Source organism: Stenella coeruleoalba (assembly GCF_951394435.1).
Source record: "Stenella coeruleoalba genome assembly, chromosome: 19".
Taxonomy (NCBI): Eukaryota; Metazoa; Chordata; class Mammalia; order Artiodactyla; family Delphinidae; genus Stenella; species Stenella coeruleoalba.
In genome coordinates this window covers 5897014-5915414 of record NC_137165.1, presented here as the reverse complement: position 1 = coordinate 5915414, position 18401 = coordinate 5897014, and the positions used below count along the sequence as shown (strand labels likewise).

General features: G+C 40.2%; 1 protein-coding gene across 6 annotated transcripts in view; it reads left to right on the top strand.

Annotated features, from left to right (window-relative positions):
• Nucleotides 1-18401, top strand: part of MAP2K4 (mitogen-activated protein kinase kinase 4) — a 104587-nt gene that overhangs the window by 55679 nt on the left and 30507 nt on the right. For 4 of the 6 annotated variants that reach the window (XR_013824976.1, XR_013824977.1, XM_079903893.1 and 1 more), the window contains 2 exons: nt 2584-2758; nt 17114-17233. Coding sequence is in view for 4 of the 6 variants with exons in the window: in XM_079903893.1 (XP_079760019.1) it covers nt 2584-2758; nt 17114-17233 (295 nt within the window). In the remaining 2 variants the exon portion in view is untranslated. Of the gene's footprint in view, nt 1-2583; nt 2763-17113; nt 17234-18401 lie in introns of those variants that run through there. The other 2 variants (XM_079903894.1, XM_079903895.1) reach the window with 2 other exon arrangements.

Below are 18401 nucleotides of genomic sequence, written 5' to 3'. Positions count from 1 at the left end.
TTGGCCGCTTGGTACAGTTGCCTCAGTGATTGACTGCTAGAGTTTCATGGTAAAGGTTCAGGTCAGGCTTCCAGATCTGGTTACTACAGTGCTTTATCTACGTACAGTTCTTCTTCGGAAGCAATCATGGTTGAACTAACTCTTATAACAGTAGCTGTGAAACAGTTTCATTGGAAAGATCGCCAGTCCAGTATGAATGAAGACTCTATGAACATGCCTTGGTGATGGCATAACCGTAGCATGTTTTTCTGTGGTTTTCACAACTCTTTTCCTGTCTAAGTGAGAAAATGGAACTCTGGGTAGTAATCACATTCTCCTGTTCATCTTTTTCTTTTGCAGCTGTATTGAGATATCATTCATACACCATACAGCTCACCCATTTAAACTGTATAACCCTACTGCTTTTAGTATATTCAGAGTTGTACATCTGTCACCTTACTCAATTTTTGAACATTTTTGTTAGCCTAAGAAGATAACTCACATTCCATATCTGTCAATCTGTTCACTTTCAAAAAGAAAAAAGAATCTTATCCAGAAACCATACAGCAGGCTTACAGTAAGCTAAACTATTAGCAGAGATATTTCATAATTCTAAAATTTGACCTTCAGTGTGATAGACAATATTATAACTTGTTTTTCTCTGACTTTATGCAGTAATGAAATATTCATTTCATTTCTCAGGAATGCTAGCAACAAACGTTATATGACACAATGTAATGATGAGTGATAGCCTTTGCCATATTCTCTTGGCTAGAAGCAAGTCGCAGGTCCCATCCATATTCAAACAGAGGAGCTTATGTAAAGATGTGGGTGCCAGGAAAGTGGAGGTCATGGGCAGCACCTTAGATCCTGTCTGCCACTACCCTCAGCAGTAGGCTAGTGCTGTATATTTCACCAGTGATTAAATTGAGCCATTAAGATGGTGTTTTCTTGCCAATGATCATAGAACAATAGTCATTATTCATGGAACTTCTTTATGTTAGAATACTTCCTGGCTTAATCTGTCTACTTCATGAAAAAGATTACTGAGAAAATTAGTCACTGGGCTTCATCTGCTTGCCTAGATCTGATTTCCATCTTAGCCAGTTCAAGCTTCACCTCCATATCTGAATGGTCACTTATGCCACTGCTTTCTGGGCTTCCTTTGACTCTAGATGCTAGGGTATATATAATATTGGTGAAAGTATTTTGTAAACTGAAAAGAACTTGTTACGAATGAAAGCTGGTATTATGACTTATTAAAGTTATGATTTGAGAATCTGGCATTTGGAATGCTGGTTCACTAAGTTGTTATTTAGACAAAGCATAGTAACTTTTTAACTCTAACCTTGACTCTTGGTTATTATTAATAACAGTACTAGTATAAATGATTATTCTGGGGGAGTCATTTTAAAATTCTAAATATATGAGAACCTTAAAAGTAACTACAAAAAACAGTTCTACTAATCTGAGAAAACATTTCCTGAATTTTGGAAGAAGAAATAGATAACCAATCATGTTCTTGCTTGTATCATTAGATCAGATTTTAAAAGAGATTCTGATCATTTAATATGAAATTGAAGAAATGTAGATGATATTCAATGGAATCTTTTTCTTTATGTCTGTTGCACTCTCTGGTTTGATACAGTTCATCCCTACACATTGGTATGTGTGTGAGAGAGAGGCAGACACAAACGAGATTGATTTTACATTTTTCATTGGATTTGCTTTTTTACAAAGTATGGTTAGAAGTTAATACTTTGATCTCCGTGCTGGCATTTTGGAGATGATTTTTTTATTTAATGAAAATCCGTAACAAGTGAGCACTTCTGTCCATAAATCATTCTTTTTTCACCCCATTGCTCTATCTATTGATCAAGGGCTGAGAGGCTCAATTTTGAATAGCACATGGTAGTTTTCCTCTTAGAGCCAGCTGACTAGTTGTTTAACTGTTCTCCCACCTCAGCATGGCTTTAGCATGAATAGGGCAGTATCCTAAGGTGCTCATTCCCAAACTTCGCTAGAATCATCGCGGTATCTTTAAATATACTGTTTTTTGACCCTATCCCCACATATTCTGATATAATAGCTATATGATGATACCTGGGCATTGGGATTTAATAAATCTCCCCAGGTGATTCTGATGAGCAGCAAAGTTTGTGAACAGCTGTATTAAGGATCGAGGACCTGGAATAATTAATGTTGGGTAAGGTAGGATAAGAACTTTTTGGAAATGAGGTTTGTAGCACCTGCGATTCTGCATTTGATAATGCAGTTTTGCAAAGTTTGGAAAAGATCTCGTATTTGGAAATGAAACTGGTCTGCAGTATTAGTTGCTTCAGTAAATGGAAATTTGGTTTTATGAATCCCATAAAAGCTAAGTTCATTGACTCCCTGAATTTAGGCCTTTCTTAATTAACTCAGTGTGTAAAAAACCAAGATGACACAAACGAACAAAAAAAAATCCCCGGAAACCCGGAGCGCAGACTGTTCTAGTAACTGATGAGAAAACAAATTTTCCCACGCATTAATCAGTGCTAGCTAAAAGAAAAAAGTCAAAACCTATTTAAAATGTGGAAAAATTGCTTCCCAATATTTTAACAGAGAGAGACTGAGAACACACAGCATTGAATCGTCAGGAAAACTGAAGATCTCCCCTGAGCAGCACTGGGATTTCACTGCAGAGGACTTGAAAGACCTTGGAGAAATTGGACGAGGAGCTTATGGTTCTGTCAACAAAATGGTCCACAAACCAAGTGGGCAAATAATGGCGGTTAAAGTAGGTGATGCCCATGATTACTTTTGGTACTTTAGTCCACTCGGTGCAATTTCTTGGTGCAGTAACACCACTACTGCTCTGTTCTCACTGGTGTGGTAAATATGGGTGTTCCTGAAATGGTTTCTCCGAATCCTTTTGAGGGTGTTTTATATTATATAGAGGTTGTCTTACCGGTGGCATGTTTCCTGCCTCTCGGGAGACATGAGTCGTGAGGTGTGCATGTTCCCTGCACTTTCGGCATGATTCTTTAACGTGTTTTAAACTTCAGGCCCTCCCGCTGGCTGCCAAGGTGAGTTCCGGTGGGGCGGCCGCACCCTGGGGGCCGGGCAGTGCCGCGCCGCGCCAGAGCTGCACGGAGACGCGGCGCACTGGGTTGGGCAGGGTGCGGGGCTAGGGCTAACAGCAGGCTCGCTGACGGTTTCCCGGAAACCACGCACATGCTGTTGCCACTAACCTCAACCTTACTCGGTCCTGACCGGCTCGGCTTCTCTCTGTTTTTTTCACCTCCACTCAGTACCGCCCTGTGCCCCGGCTCCAAGGTTGTACTGAAACGCATACTTTGTGATGCTGCTGTCCTAGTCTGTCATTACTGTGAGTGTCATGCCACTTAATATGTTCATTTCAAACAAAAACATCAAGAATGGCCAGAGGTGGAGATTGGCCGCTAGACTGTACCTGGCAGGCTTACGTTGGTACCTGTGGGGAACTCATGGTTTCCGTCTGACTCCCAGGGGGCCCATGTCATTGTAACTTGTTCATGTGTTTGTTCAGATGTTTAACGAATATTTGCTCTGTGTAAGATATTTCAAGAAAGTCAGCGATGGAGGGAGGGGGGCAGTTTAAAAGGAAAAAATGGAGATATGGCCACACTCTCATCGAATTTAAAATTTTTGTGGGAACACATACTTTCCCAGTTTGCAAGAACTGAGAATGGGTTTGCCGACAGTCTAAGCTAATCATCTTCCTGTTAGTCCCCTCCCTATTTTGAGAGTTTATCAAAATGGCTTGATGAGAGGAGTGACCTGTTTCCTACTTGACTTTTGGGAGTGGATTTGTGTCACATTAATATAAAATGCTGCCTGTTTTGAAGTTTATTGTGAGCAAAATGTTACTCTGTTTTAGCCTCCTTCACTGTTGAGCATTTCTCTTTGCTGGGTTATATAAAACTAATGAAAAATTAATAGTGGGGAGAAACCTTAGGGTTCTCTCTATGGGTTCCTAACCTGTTTTTGGTCATATTTCTTTTACAATATGGTGACAACTGTAGACTTTTTTCTTGTGAAGATGGATACATATACAAAATTTTGCATATAACCACAGACCTCTAAAGATGCCCAGGCTAAGACCTCTACTTTGGATTACCTGTTGAAATAAAATGTTGTTTTTCTTGGAATGTAAAATAATTTCTCTCTTTTTGTGTTGTGAGCTGTAGTGTGAGTGGAAAGAAAGTCATTTTATTTAGACTTTTCTGCATGAGTGTTGCATTGCCCTTATGTACTGTCTGTGCATGACGCTCACTTTTCCTTGGCTGGGGCTTAAGGGAAAGCTATCCTATATAACTAAAGTCCTAAACTTTTCTCCCAGATACCAGGGAAGGTACTTTTAAAAGAATTATGTCCTGCTTTTTTCAGTCTGTGCTATGTGTGCTTTACTATGTTGATCAGCATCATAAACTGTTTTGGTAATCTGGATAGACTTTAATCATGGTTAATAGGTTTTAAAGGTAAATAAAGAAGTTCCTTCATTTGGATGTTAAAGTTTTTCTTAATTTGCTAACATTTCAACTGTATAATGCTTAGTCAAATTTCGAAAGAATTTAAGAGTGAAAACAGGAAATTGTTGTCTGCCATTTGTAATCTGATCTTATTTTGAGATCCCCTGTTGGAAATGCTATTAAAAAACCCAATTCTTAAGAAGCACTCCTCAGGTGGTGATGGGACCCACAGACTGATAACTGGCACGTCTGTGCTCACCAGGTGATGCTGTCTATCTTTGTCACTTTGAATTCTTGAGCAAGCATGATAGTTTAGCATGGGAGTGGTGGGAGGGCAATTTAAAATGAAAAAGGAAAAAATGAGATATGGCCACAGTCTCACTGAACTTGGTAATCTGACATTCCAGTCAACATATTGATGGGGTGTAAGGATTGGATTTCATGAGTTCGTATAATACTGGAAGAGTGTTTGTGCATTAATATATATTAAAATTGGATACCAATTTGATGACTAGTATATGCCATCTACTACAAATTTAAAACATATTATTGTTGGTCTCTTTGAAAAAACTTAGCCCTTCATCATACCAAGAGTTTATTCACTCTTCACTTAGGCACACAGACCAGACTGTCGAGTGAAGATACACAGAGGCATTGTACGATTGAGGAGTTAGATCTGACATTTTACACGTAGATGGCTCTATTCCTGAGCACGCACTGGGTTTATCTCTGAGATAAGGACTGGGGAGATTTAAAGGAGCTGTGAGACAGCGGTTCACACTCCTGTAAGTTTTCTTTGGTGTTGGTGAAATGAGAAACCCACTAGAAGTAGCTGTATACTAAGTGTCTTATTATGCACTTACTATAGAACGATTTCTTTTTTTTTTTTAACATCTTTATTGGAGTATAATTGCTTTACAATGTTGTGTTACTTTCTGCTTTATAACAAAGTGAATCAGCTATACATATACACATATCCCCATACCCCCTCCCTCTTGCATCTCCCTCCCACCCTCCCTATCCCACCCCTCTAGGTGGTCACACAGCACCGAGCTGATCTCCCTGTGCTGTGCGGCTTCTTCCCACTAGCTATCTGTTTTCCATCTGGTAGTGTATATATGTCCATGCCACTCTCTCACTTCATCCCACCTTCCCCTTCCCCTTCCCCATGTCCTCAAATCCATTCTCTATGTCTGTGTCTTTATTCCTGTCCAGCCCCTAGGTTCTTCAGGATTAATTTTTTTTTTTTTAGATTCCATATATATGTGTTAGCATACGGTATTTGTTTTTCTCTTTCTGACTTACTTCACTCTGTATGACAGACTCTGGCTCCATCCACCTCACTACAAATAACTCAATTTCGTTTCTTTTTATGGCTGAGTAATATTCCATTGTGTATATGTGCCACATCTTCTTTACCAATTCATCTGTCGATGGACACTTAGGTTGCTTCCATGTCCTGGCTATTGTAAATAGTGCTGCAGTGAACACTGCGGTACATGACTCTTTTGGAATTATGGTTTTCTCAGGGTATATGCCCAGTAGTGGGACTGCTGGGTCATATGATAGTTCTATTTTTAGTTTTTTAAGGAACCTGCATACTGTTCTCCATAGTAGCTGTATCAATTTACATTCCCACCAACAGTGCAAGAGGGTTCCCTTTTCTCCACACCCTCTCCAGCATTTATTGTTTGTAGATTTAAAAAAAATAAATTTATTATTTTATATTTATTTTTGGTTGTGTTGGGTCTTCGTTGCTGCACGCGGGCTTTCTCTAGTTGCATCTACTCTCCATTGCGGTGCACGGGCCTCTCACTGCAGTGGCTTCTCTTGTTGCAGAGCATGGGCTCTAGGCATGTGGGCTTCAGTAGTTGTGGCACACAGGCTCAGTAGTTGTGGCTCGCAGGCTCTAGAGCACAGGCTCAGTAGATGATGGCCACCGGTGTGAGGTGATACCTCATTGTGGTTTTGATTTGCATTTCTCTAATGATTAGTGATGTTAGGCATCCTTTCATGTGTTTGTTGGCAATCTGTATATCTTCTTTGGAGAAATGTCTGTTTAGATCTTCCACCCATTTTTGGATTGGGTTGTTTGTTTTTTTGATATTGAGCATGAGCTGCTTGTATATTTTGGAGATTAATCCTTTGTCAGTTGCTTCGTCTGCAAATATTTTCTTCCATTCTGAGGGTTGTCTTTTCGTCTTGTTTATGGTTTGCTTTGCTGTGCAAAAGCTTTTAAGTTTCATTTAGGTCCCATTTGTTTATTTTTTATTTTTATTTCCATTTCTCTAGGAGGTGGGTCAAAAAGGATCTTGCTGTGATGTATGTCATAGAGTGTTCTGCCTATGTTTTCCTCAAAGGGTTTTATAGTGTCTGGCTTTACACTTAGGTCTTTAATCCATTTTGAGTTTATTTCTGTATGTGGTGTTAGGAAGTGTTCTAATTTCATTCTTTTACATGTAGCTGTCCAGTTTTCCCAGCACCACTTATTGAAGAGGCTGTCTTTTCTCCATTGTATATTCTTGCCTCTTCTAGATAAGGTGACCATATGTGTGTGGGTTTATCTCTGGGCTTTCTATCCTGTTCCATAGAAGGATTTCTTTATCAGACATTAAGCTTATCCTGGAAGTTATCCTAAGATTTACTTGCAGTACCTGCACCAAAGTGAACTGTGGTATTAACCTGATTTTTAAAAATTATTGTTTATTCCTCATTTTTAGTTTTGAGGGAGCCCTTCCCCAAATTTATTTTGCCACATATAAGAAATGTTTGAAAAAATGAGTTCTTAGTTACAGGAAATAATTATCTCCAAGAGATAATTAATCTAAAAATCAGTTATGATATCATAAATCAGATTCAGCAAGATAACACACAGTATATGTAAGAGTTATACTTACGATACTTTCTTGACCTTTGGCCTGAGCACAGTTCCCTAAGCTGCCAGGGAGGTTCTGTGTTAGACCTAGGATGTAGGAAGTTTGAATCCTTCATTTTTATTTGCACACGCTTGGGTAAGCAGGTTTTACTCTTCTGTGAGTAGTTTGTCTTGTACTATTTTGTCTAACTCTGCCTAAGCGACTGAGTCACAGGACTGCTGAGGGCAAAGCCATGGTTGCCGCAGGGTCTTTTAAAGCTCAGGTGGGACGTCCTTTGACGCCGGCTGGTACTGCAGGCTTGAATCAGCATCCTCTGCAAATAACATTTATTTCACGCCCCGTTTTGCACGATGGTGGAATAACCACTGAATGAAAAGATTAGACACACACAGTCACCATCCCCTAAGGTGAAGTAGGGCCTAGCTAAGCTCTGCTTAACTGTCTGGCAGGGCTGGTTATTACAGCCAATTCTGGGAAGAGCCCAGAATTCAGGCCAAGTGTTTGAAGAAGCAATCAGGATTAGGTTTTCAAGCTAGGGTTAGAGAAATTCAAATCTGGGAGAAACCCCCAGCAGAGTTAGTCCACAGATGATCAGAATCTACTCAAAACAATCCAGGGACACAGGAGTAAAGAGTTAGGAAGAGTAGCTGCAGTGCCACGGTTCAGGCCCACGGCTGGAATTGAGTGGGACAGCAAAGGCAGACTGCTACCAGAGGGAGGAGTGACCTCCTGCAGGCCTGGACTGCTGCCCCCCTGTTGTTAATTAGGTCCGGATTGACTTCTTGAAGGATCGTGCCCTGTTCTTGTTTGTAGGCTATGAGAGAAAAAACAGGGGAGAGTAGGAAAGAATGAAAGTGGGAGGGAATAGAAAGGAATGAAATTGCTGTCGCTAAAGACAGAAGGCAGTGGAACTGTTATTTGGAGGGTGAACGTGGGAGTAAAGGTCTCGTCTCACTGGAGAGACTGGGCCTCTGGATGGGTTAGGAAGGTGTGAAGGTTGTCACTGCTGGTCACTATGATGAGCTTTGAGTCTTCTAATTGAGAAGTTCCCTGAGTTAATCAGAAAAGCAGTCGGCTCTTTGCAGTTTGTGACCTCATATTTAAGGGTTTCGGGTGTTTCCCTTTCTTGGCCATCTGCCTGACATGTGTTACTCCTTCCACCCTCAGTGTCCTTCCTCTACTCTTCCAACTCTCCTGCTGCGCTTGTTTAACTTTTCCTGATCCTGGGCTGCTAGCCCGATCTCGATTCCTGTGTTCTTGCCTCTCCTTGGTATTTGGGTATCGACGTCAGTGTGCTTGAGCTGAGACCCAGGTTACCCCGATGCCTGGTGGAAAGGACCAGAGCCCTCTGCCCGAGAGTGTCAGCACCCACAGCCCAGCCCTCCCCGAGCAGAGCAGCGTGGGGCTTTCCCCTGCTCGCTGGGTGGGCCTCCTGTGCAGGCAGAGCTGCGAGTGTCGAGAGGCAGCTGGGCAGTGGGGACCTCACCATTGCTGTCAGAAGTTCAGTGCTGCATAGTTTGCATGGGGCCCGTGAGCACTGTCAGAGGAGGGTCGTTTTAGTCCCAAGCATTGGTCTTGCGCAGTGTTCTGAAGGCAGTAGAATGACACTTGACAGGCGTGGCCTTAATTAGAAGAGCTTCTTTCTGATGCTATAGACAACTTTGTTAGGCAGTTTTGTTGAGTTTCAGAGGTCCACAGCGCTAGCATTTGATTATCCAGGTCACTTGCGGGATGCAGAAGCCATGGCTATCTTGTTTTGAATTGAGACTGGAGTCCAGTGTCTTAGGCTCTCATTCGATTGGCTGGATCCTCATGGCTTATTAAGAAATCCACAGTTGATTGCCCCATATTATTTTATGTTGCTAATGTTGCTTGAATGTTGTGGCATTGCAATGAAAAGTATAAGTGGTGCCCTTCCAGGAGTGGACAGATCCCAAGCACGTGGCAGGGCTGCCCCCTAGTCCCTGGTGTAGTGGGGATTGGAACTCCTAGTCTGCGTGTGTTTCTCTTGCTGTTGCTCCTAGTGGATTCATTCTGTTAATAGAATTGTATGTAGACCCCAATAAGTAAAGTAGACAAAATTAGTGCTATTCTGGTTGATGTGATGGACGGGAGGTGCCTACCCATATCGGAAGCCCTTGGGGCGTGAGTACTGAGGAACCTTTGGGATCTGCGTGGACAGTTTGGAAATGGTTGCTCTTGGTGAACTTTAATCAACCATTTTTGTTTCTGAACATTCTGGACACCTAGTTTCTGAAACCCTCTACCTTCACTTGACTGACCTGACTGAACCGTGACATAAGACTGTATCCTAGCTTATGCAGTTATTTGGAGAAAAACCCGTCTTAACACACCTCATTCTAAATGAGGATCCTCCGGAACAATATTTGAACAATACCTCCTGCACATTTTCTGTCATTCTTCGTTATGTTATAGCCATGCCTCTGTAATTGTTTATATATCAGATTTCTCTTATCTCACTGTATTGTCATGGGTACCAAAGTTGTGATCTGTCATTTATGATCTTTAGGCCCTTAAATGTTTCAGTGCTGAGGTTAACATTGTGCTCTTTACATGTGGATGATGTAAAGAGGAAGACAATACCACCCTTGTCAAGACTTATCAAACTTGTCCTATTAACTTTGTCCTCAGGGCAGGTCTTCCCATGATGTGATATCACGTATGTTGTTGGAAGTGATCTTGCACGTTCTCTGATGATGCACAGCACAAGATATGTAGAAGGGAGAAGAAGGGGAGGTCCTACTATTAATTAATTAATTTGACTAAGTTACAATCGAGAGTTCATTAAATTGCTTCTAAAGACTCAGATGGTTTTGCAATTAAGAATTAGTATCCTTTCTTTCTTCCTTAGTAAAAACGTGTGTTTTCATAATTTAAAACAATTGATTTAACAGACACACAATTTGTTACTCTTTGTCATGAAAAACAGTTTTGCATCTGTGATCAGCACTCCAAATACTTTGCCTTTTTTTTTTTTTTAGTGTTTGTTTTGGCTAATGCGGCCATCTGCTTTGATCTTATTAGTGATAGTATTGTAAGACATCATGGACATTTTTTTATGTGATCTGTTTAGAAGAAGACTCTTTAGCAGCTAAGGTTAAGTGTCTTGCTGCATCTGTGGGATATAGAATCTTTGTTTTGAAATTAGGAATATAAGAATGCCTAGGATTTCCTGCAGCCCAGAGGAAAGTGATAGCTCACTGATGTGCTGCAGTGGTTTCTGGGGTTTTCCAACTTCGTATTAGAACTGAATTCTGGACATTTCTGCTGGAGAAGCAGCACATTTGTTGTAAGGATCGAATGTTTGTAAGAATCCAAGGGGGCGCTTGGGGATCTGAGTGTGATCCTTGCTCTCCTATCCCCTACCTCCCTGACTTAGGTTGATCTGAAGTCATCCACTGACTGGCAGTGGATTCCCCTTTGTGTTTTATTCTCTCACATGTTAACCTTAGGAGGAGTCCCTAACCAAAGGGCAGGGACTGCTTAATGAACAAGGCTGCACTTCTGGCAGGGCAGTATTGGTGTTTGTGGATCCTAGGAACTGGATACTTTCAAAATACGTTTATTACAATTATATCAATTAAGAAATCCTTGTTCTCTGCATCATTTGATTTTAAATGAAATGCTGTAGAACCTTCATTCCATCCCTCTTTATTTTCTGTGGAGAGGAGTCCACTCGAGATCCCATGTGCTGTGTTTGCCCAGGTACCAGCTCCAGGATTCCTGCGTGGGTGATACTTATCAGTGTCTACTGAGTCCATTGTCTTAGGCTTTCATTCGATTGGCTAGATCACATGGCTTATTAAGAAATCCACAATTGATTGCCCCATATTATGGGGCATTTGATCGACGCAGGGAGCATTTGATCTCATTCCTGTCCTGTGAGTGATTGCTCAAGCTTTCATCCCATTTTGGCAAGATATTTGGCAATTACTTGAGTAGAGAATATAAATACTGTTGGTCACCTTAGATGGTGAGAGGCGCTCAGCTAGAGGGATGAGCCACAGCCACTGAGAGCTGAAATTGAGCTACCTGCAGGCGATAGCGGATCCCACACGGCTTTGCCGAAGGGTAAAGACCTTCTGGTGCTCTGATTTCGGTTGGCGGTAAATTTAAAGTAGCACTTTGCCTAATGGCCCAAATACTAATAGCTTGCATCACTTTATTTCGTGTTAAATTGTTTTAGTCAATGCCTAGAATAATCTTTAAAGCCATACACTGATTTCCTCTATAGTTGCTGAATACATCACCTTGCTGAGTTTCGTTGTGTCCGTGCCCAAATTTCTGATTGGGGAACTCACCCCTCATTCCCTTTTGAATACTCATACCTTATTCCTAACTTACTCTAAGCAGCCACAGATGAACACGGGCACCTTGTTACACGGTCCTCTGAACCCTCAGCTGAGCCCTTCAAAGACCTGGCAAGAATGTGTCATGTGAGAGTTTAGAGACTGTACCTGCCAGGACTAGTGGTCATGCCCTTTCACATTACTTTTCCCATTTTTTCTGTTCCCCACATCTCTTTCCCCATGTATTTTCTCCATTTCAAAACAAAAACACAGATGGAGTATCAGTTAGAATTGATAGACATTTTGTAAGTTTATTTGACTGTGTTGCTGTTTTCAAGTCTGTCTTTCTGAAGTCAGTTCCTGGACTCCTCGGTTCTTGATTCCTGATATGTTTGCAGGTGACATGTATCTCTTTTGCCTGGAACGCCCAGATCCTAGAAACATTTGTTGTACACATTGTGGAACTACTGTTTTTAATCAGGAACATGTATGACTTATCAGTCTTTTTTACCCTGAGTCTTTCGAGTATGTGATGACCTATTTTCTCCTTCTCTAAACACGAATGGGATCAGGTAACCCAGAGGGACTTCTCCACACACACATTATCCAACAGATAGAGCTGGTCATTGGCCTGACCTTTCCTTATAGCTTGAGTTGGCAGGTAGAACAACTTTGGGATTTTGGTGAGAGTCCAGAGTTCTTGCATAGGACACAGGCAGACACAGACTGGGGTCCTTTCAGGGTGGGCCTCAGTGCTTTGGTGTGTGCCTGGCTTCTCTAGCAACTGAGCTAGCTCTGAGAACTCTGACACGGAGATGTGGGTTAACTCTGAATCAGAGTGGGTGGCAAGGACACTACCGGAATCAGCTAGGTGTTCATTGAACGCCCAGGCAAAATGCTCCTTGGAGACCCGCTTCTGAGGACCTACGCTGTGGGCCTTTTTTCATTTTCTCTTTGCCAGTTGAGCCATCCTGGCCTTACCCCATAATAGCGAGTGGGTCATCATCATACTCTCCCTTTATCCCTTCTGACCTGACCTCTGAAAATAAATTTAGGAAAGCGACACTAATGCGGTCATAGTATCTCAGTAACAAGGGGTGAAATCGGTTTCCTTAAGAGTGTGTACTGCCTGTTTTCATCCATCCTCTTGGCTTCTTTCTGTCTGCCCTTTCCACCCCAGTCCTTCAGTGAATTTAGTTTTAATAGTTCCCCCAGTCCCTTTCCATCCTAATAATGTGTCTTAATCAACTTGAAAGTCCTTCATACTTACTGGTGTTAGTTTTGTCCCTAACTATTCATCCTTGATGAGTACCGGCAAATTACGTGAGAGGTCGGGTTGGCAGGGTTTGGAGATAAGGCGAGAGAATACTGTGTGTGAAATCCCAGTGAAAGGAGTATTTATACTTTAAATTCATGTTGTTAAAAATTGAGGCATTCCAGATGAGGCCAGGTATAAGCTGTCAACATTTAAATTTACCAATGACTTGAAGATGTCACATTGTACAGGAAGAAGGAAAGCAAACTTTCAACCACTTCCTGGTATTTCTGTATGATTGGGACTGTTCTCAAAGTGGGCATTGCTGAGTTCTGTGCATGAGGTAGGAGAGGGCAAGAGGGCAATTTCTAACTTAAATTTTTTAGCTTGTCCTATGGAACTTGTTGACTTTCTATAACTGTAGCTTAATCCTTACAGAGTTCTAGTAACTGAATTTGTGGCTGCTTCAGCCAATGGCATGAGTTGGATTGGCTGCTTTAGATAAGTGAAGCTCTTTGGAATTTTTTTTTAATTAGATAAGAACCATGTATAATACTAATAGTCATACAACCAAGGAACTAGGAATTTATCTTTTTTCCCTTTGCCTCTACTAAGTGTCTAAATGAGAGTCATTTTGGTGTTGCTGATCTGTAGCTACATGCAGTTTTTGTTGGCACTTACCTGCTTTTAAAGCTTTATCAGTATAAAACAGCTTTGTATACAGACTTGGACAACAATTTTAAAAATATATTTTTAGCTTCAGGTATATAAAATTTCTTCACTGTAGCAAACTGCTTATATAAGTAGGGTAGTAATTCTTGTTTTGCTTTAAAAGTGTTTTCTCTACATTATGTTCCAAATAAAGTAAAATTGTAATAATTTGAAAATAACTTCATTATTGGAAATGCTGTGTAGGTTGATTTTCAAAACGTAGTTTAGTTTGTCCTGAGAGAATGTGATAACTTAAGCTAGGTTAATAAAACAGTGACAAGTAAAAGCTCAATAGCCCCATAATGAAGAAACAAGAGTAATTTTAATGATATTTGGGTGAAAGTGAAACTTTTCTTTAAAGCTTAAGGTTCTTGAGATGATTTTCTTAAATATTTTCTACTTTCTTAAATAGAAAAAAAAAAAAAAAGGGTTTGCTGAGACCAAATGAACATTAGCCTTATCTAACTTTAAATTTATGGTATCAATAAATGAAAATTTCCTGTAATTCAAGGCATTTATCAACACATTTGATTTCTGAACATTTAAATTACAGGAGCATTTCAAGTAGTGTAATTGGCTTCACCTTTGCATTTTCCAGTACCCTCATTAAGGACAGCTTTATAAGGGGAAGGGAAGTTTGTTCTCAGTGATGTGTTCCATTTTTGGTGATTATGCTCCCTTCATTAGAGAATCCGAGCCTTGCTTATTTCAAATGGTAGAAATCTTTTCCATACACATTACTTTGATGTTCAATTAGAAAAACTTTCCTGGTAGTGACTTTTATTACTAAGTATTTTTTCATTTGAATCATCGATTATTTGTGTTTTCTAACTTGAATTACTTATTGAATTACTGAATTAAAATCATTAATTTGAAGCTACTGCTATTGTAGGAGATGTAGGCTTATAGTTAATCTCCTCTTTGAGTCCTTCAGGCCTTTTGAATTAACTTAGTTTATTAATTCCTCACATATAATAAAGGTTACAATACGACCCTAAAACTTTAGTATCGGTATAATTCAGAGCTAGCTGTACTTGCTCTGTTTTAAACAATTGAGATGCAGTACCAGCAGCTAGTCCTCCAACGCCCATCTCTTGGGCGAGATGCTCAGAAAGCGTGAGGAGGTGGGGACAGGCATCATTAAGAGCAGTAGGCCATCCAGCAGCCCCCCCATGTTCTCTTTCATGCTAGCAATGGCATTAAAGAATATTTTACAGATAGACAGATTTTCCTGCCATGCTGACGATCTCAGAGATTACAGCTGTGCCAGGAACTCTCTCTCCAGTATGGTTAGTAATAATCCTATTACATCAGTTAGATGCTGGGACTTCAGTTAGGTCTCCAGTTCACACAGTAACATGTATCCTTTCTGTAGCAACAGCAGTGTTTTTAGAAACTGGTCCCCAAGAGTCAGTTATTGATGATAACTACTGAGGTTTATTGTAAATTTAGAAAACCATATAACCAGTTTAGGGAAACAAAAAATAAACTAGAAAGGAGGGCATCTTTTAAAATAGTGTTTTATAAGTGTGTGTGTTAGTACACTTGTAAATAAGGAAAAATAGTAAAAGTAGAAAAAAAAATTTTTAATCTATTAATAGTGAGAATTCTTTAGTAGGTAGAAATCTTCCGCAACCAGAGAATCATTTGCTTTTTCTTCCCTGTTTGTCTCTAATTACCAGTTCTTTGTCTTTTAAGTTTAGATACATAGGATTATTAAGTCTTTTAAAAATAATAGCGTTCCCAAATTAGTATTTTCACAGCTACACTTTTAAAGTTATATTTTTTAAAACAGAAGTTAATGTAATTAAAATGTTTACAAAAATTTCAGTGTCATGTTTTGAACAAATACAAATTACATCTCTGGGCTAATTTGACTTTTTAAAACTATCCCTTTTGAGCAGACATTATGCCGATATTGATTTAAAAGCAAAATTATTAATCTCCAAACTATGAAAGTACAGAAATGGGAGGGGGGGATTTTCTTAATTTTAAAAGTACTAGTCTTACTTGTTTTTATTTTTCATTCTTCTTATTTTTTTCTTATTTATCTGGGCAGGATATTCAGTGTGAAAGTTTGGAATAAATCAGTATGTACAAGATGGATGCCAGCTAGTAAATTTTATTTGGTATGAAGTACTGTAGCTAGCAGGCTGTAAATTTTAAGTTGCAAAATTAAATTTGTTTGTATTTGGAATATGTGGAATTCCTCATTTAGTGTGGGAAAAATGAAAATTAGAGAACCTACTTCTATTCCTTATACACCTGCTTATTGTCGTGTCACATGGAATACATCTTTTGTATTTCTCTGTGCCTCTGGCTTCTCTTCCGTAAAATGGGTTCAAGAGTTTAATTGACTGCCTTCACCCTTTCAAGAACATTGAGGACAGATACCTTGAAGTCTTTGGAAGACAAAATGCCACCTTGTATATTTTTTGATACTAACTTGCCTTGTAAGTATGTGCTATGTATTGTACACAGTGGCGCGGTGTGACATTGTGAACTTTTTTTATGAGAACAGAGCTGTTTGCATGCCTTGTCATTAAACTGTAACTTCATTATTAATATTTTACACTGTCTGAACTTGATTCTTTCCTGTCTCTAGTGCAGTGGGAGCTGTCGCCCTGAACATCTCCATGTTCTGTGCAGTTCCTGGGTGGGTGGCAGGGCTGGGGACCCTTATCTTTTGTGGGAGTCTTTTAGAATTGTGCAGAGTCGTCGTTTTACAGGTGGGTTGGGGATATACCCCAGGTCTGCAATGTACAGGGGAGGACCTCATCATCTGAGGAGCAGACAAACAGCCCTCTGTCTCCTCATTTTTAGATTTTCCTCCACATGTTTATGCTGCCCTGCATTCTGACTCACGAGTTGGAGAGTCAGGTAGAACTTTTTGTTTTTAACATACAGAAAGCATGGTGAAGGGGGAAGATACCAGTACAGGATTTGGGAGACATGGGTCATAGTCTGCGTGCTGCCCCTATGCTAGTTCCCACTTTTACCTGTTCTGGGCTATTTTCCATCTCTAAAGAAGGAGGATGCTAAGGCGTAAGGATGCCAGGGAGTGAAGAGGGCTGCTCTTGCTTTGAATGCCCAGATTCCATACAATTCTGAAATACTGATTAAAAGTATGTATGAAACTACTGATAATTATTCAACGTAAACTGTTTAGAGGATGGCTTGTTAAGATTTTCTTTATATTTGCCGGCAGGGCATTCCTTCCATCATCATCAGTGAATGCTTGTGGTTAAAAAGCCCTGTGTCCCTTAAAGAGTTCCTACGTGCTATTTTGTCAAAAAAATTTTTTTCAAAGTGCTGTTTTGTTTTTCTGTGATAAAATTATTCTTGTAAAGTATAAGGAAGATGATAATTTTTATGTCTGGTTAGTATTTGTGAAGTCTGCTTGGAATTTTTAGTCTTGTGGTAGTGGTTTTTCTTTGGTTTCTAAAGTTGTTTTATGTTTTTGTGACATCTTTTGTCATTTTTTTCCAGAGAATTCGGTCAACAGTGGATGAAAAAGAGCAAAAACAACTTCTCATGGATTTGGATGTAGTGATGCGAAGTAGTGATTGCCCGTACATTGTTCAGTTTTATGGTGCACTCTTCAGAGAGGTAGGAATAAACCTAAGCTTGGGTCTTAGCTGACAAGTGGACTTCTACTTGGAATGAGTAAGAGGATGGCAGGATTTGATTCCATTCTTCAGTTAAATGCCGTACATTAGTAATACATTGATTTCTCAGCATTTTAATGTATCGCCATGATAATTTACACATTAATTTCTACCATTCATGTTCCTTTGGTTAAGGGGTGAACTTCATACTTTAATTATATTAGTTAATTAAGTATTTTATGGCTGTCATTTGTGAATTCCATATTTCCTTCTTCACATGTAAATATTTTCTGTTTTTTGAGAACCTGGCACAAGTCATCTGGCTTCTAAATATGTTACTGTATTTAGATCTATCCCTTTTGTCCTTGAGCTCCCTCAGTCTTCCCCGACCCCTTTTTTAAACTTTCATTCATTTCTGTCATCAAATGTATCTGCATTTAGCATAAGCATTTATTTGTGTCCACCCACAATCCTCAATAAAACTCATCAGACATGGAAATTAACAGCTGCAGTAGAATTTCTTTTATCTAATTCTGCTATCCAGATTTTTATGTAGAAGCTAGAACTTCAGTTTCTTGGTGTCAGGATCATATATCTCTTTTGGTCTCTGACTCTCCTGTATCCTGCTACAGGAGGATATCACTTCTGCCTGCAGCTGTCAGTGCACTTGCTCATTTCCAGTCACACCACTCCCTAAAGCAGGGAAGTGAGTTGGGGTCAGGAAGTAAAGGTGGAGCTGTCAGTGAATCAGATACTTCATGGTGTCCTGGACAGTTATCACACACTTGTGATATTTAGTTAGGTGAATGGGAATTGAACTGAACTCTTAAGCATTTTAAATATTCTTAAAAAAATATCCATTATAGGGCTTCCCTGGTGGCGCAGTGGTTGGGAGTCCGCCTGCCGATTCAGGGGACATGGGTTCGTGCCCCGGTTCGGGAGGATCCCACGTGCCACGGAGCGGCTGGGCCCGTGAGCCGTGGCCGCTGGGCCTGCGCATCCGGAGCCTGTGCTCCGCAACGGGAGAGGCCACAACGGTGGGAGGCCCGCGTACCGGAAAAAAAAAAAGCCATTATCATTTTGAAAATGTTAGGATGAGCTGGTACTGGTGGGTTTGTTATGAACTGGTGAGGAAAAACTACATCCCACCCTGCCCTTCTTTTTGGGAC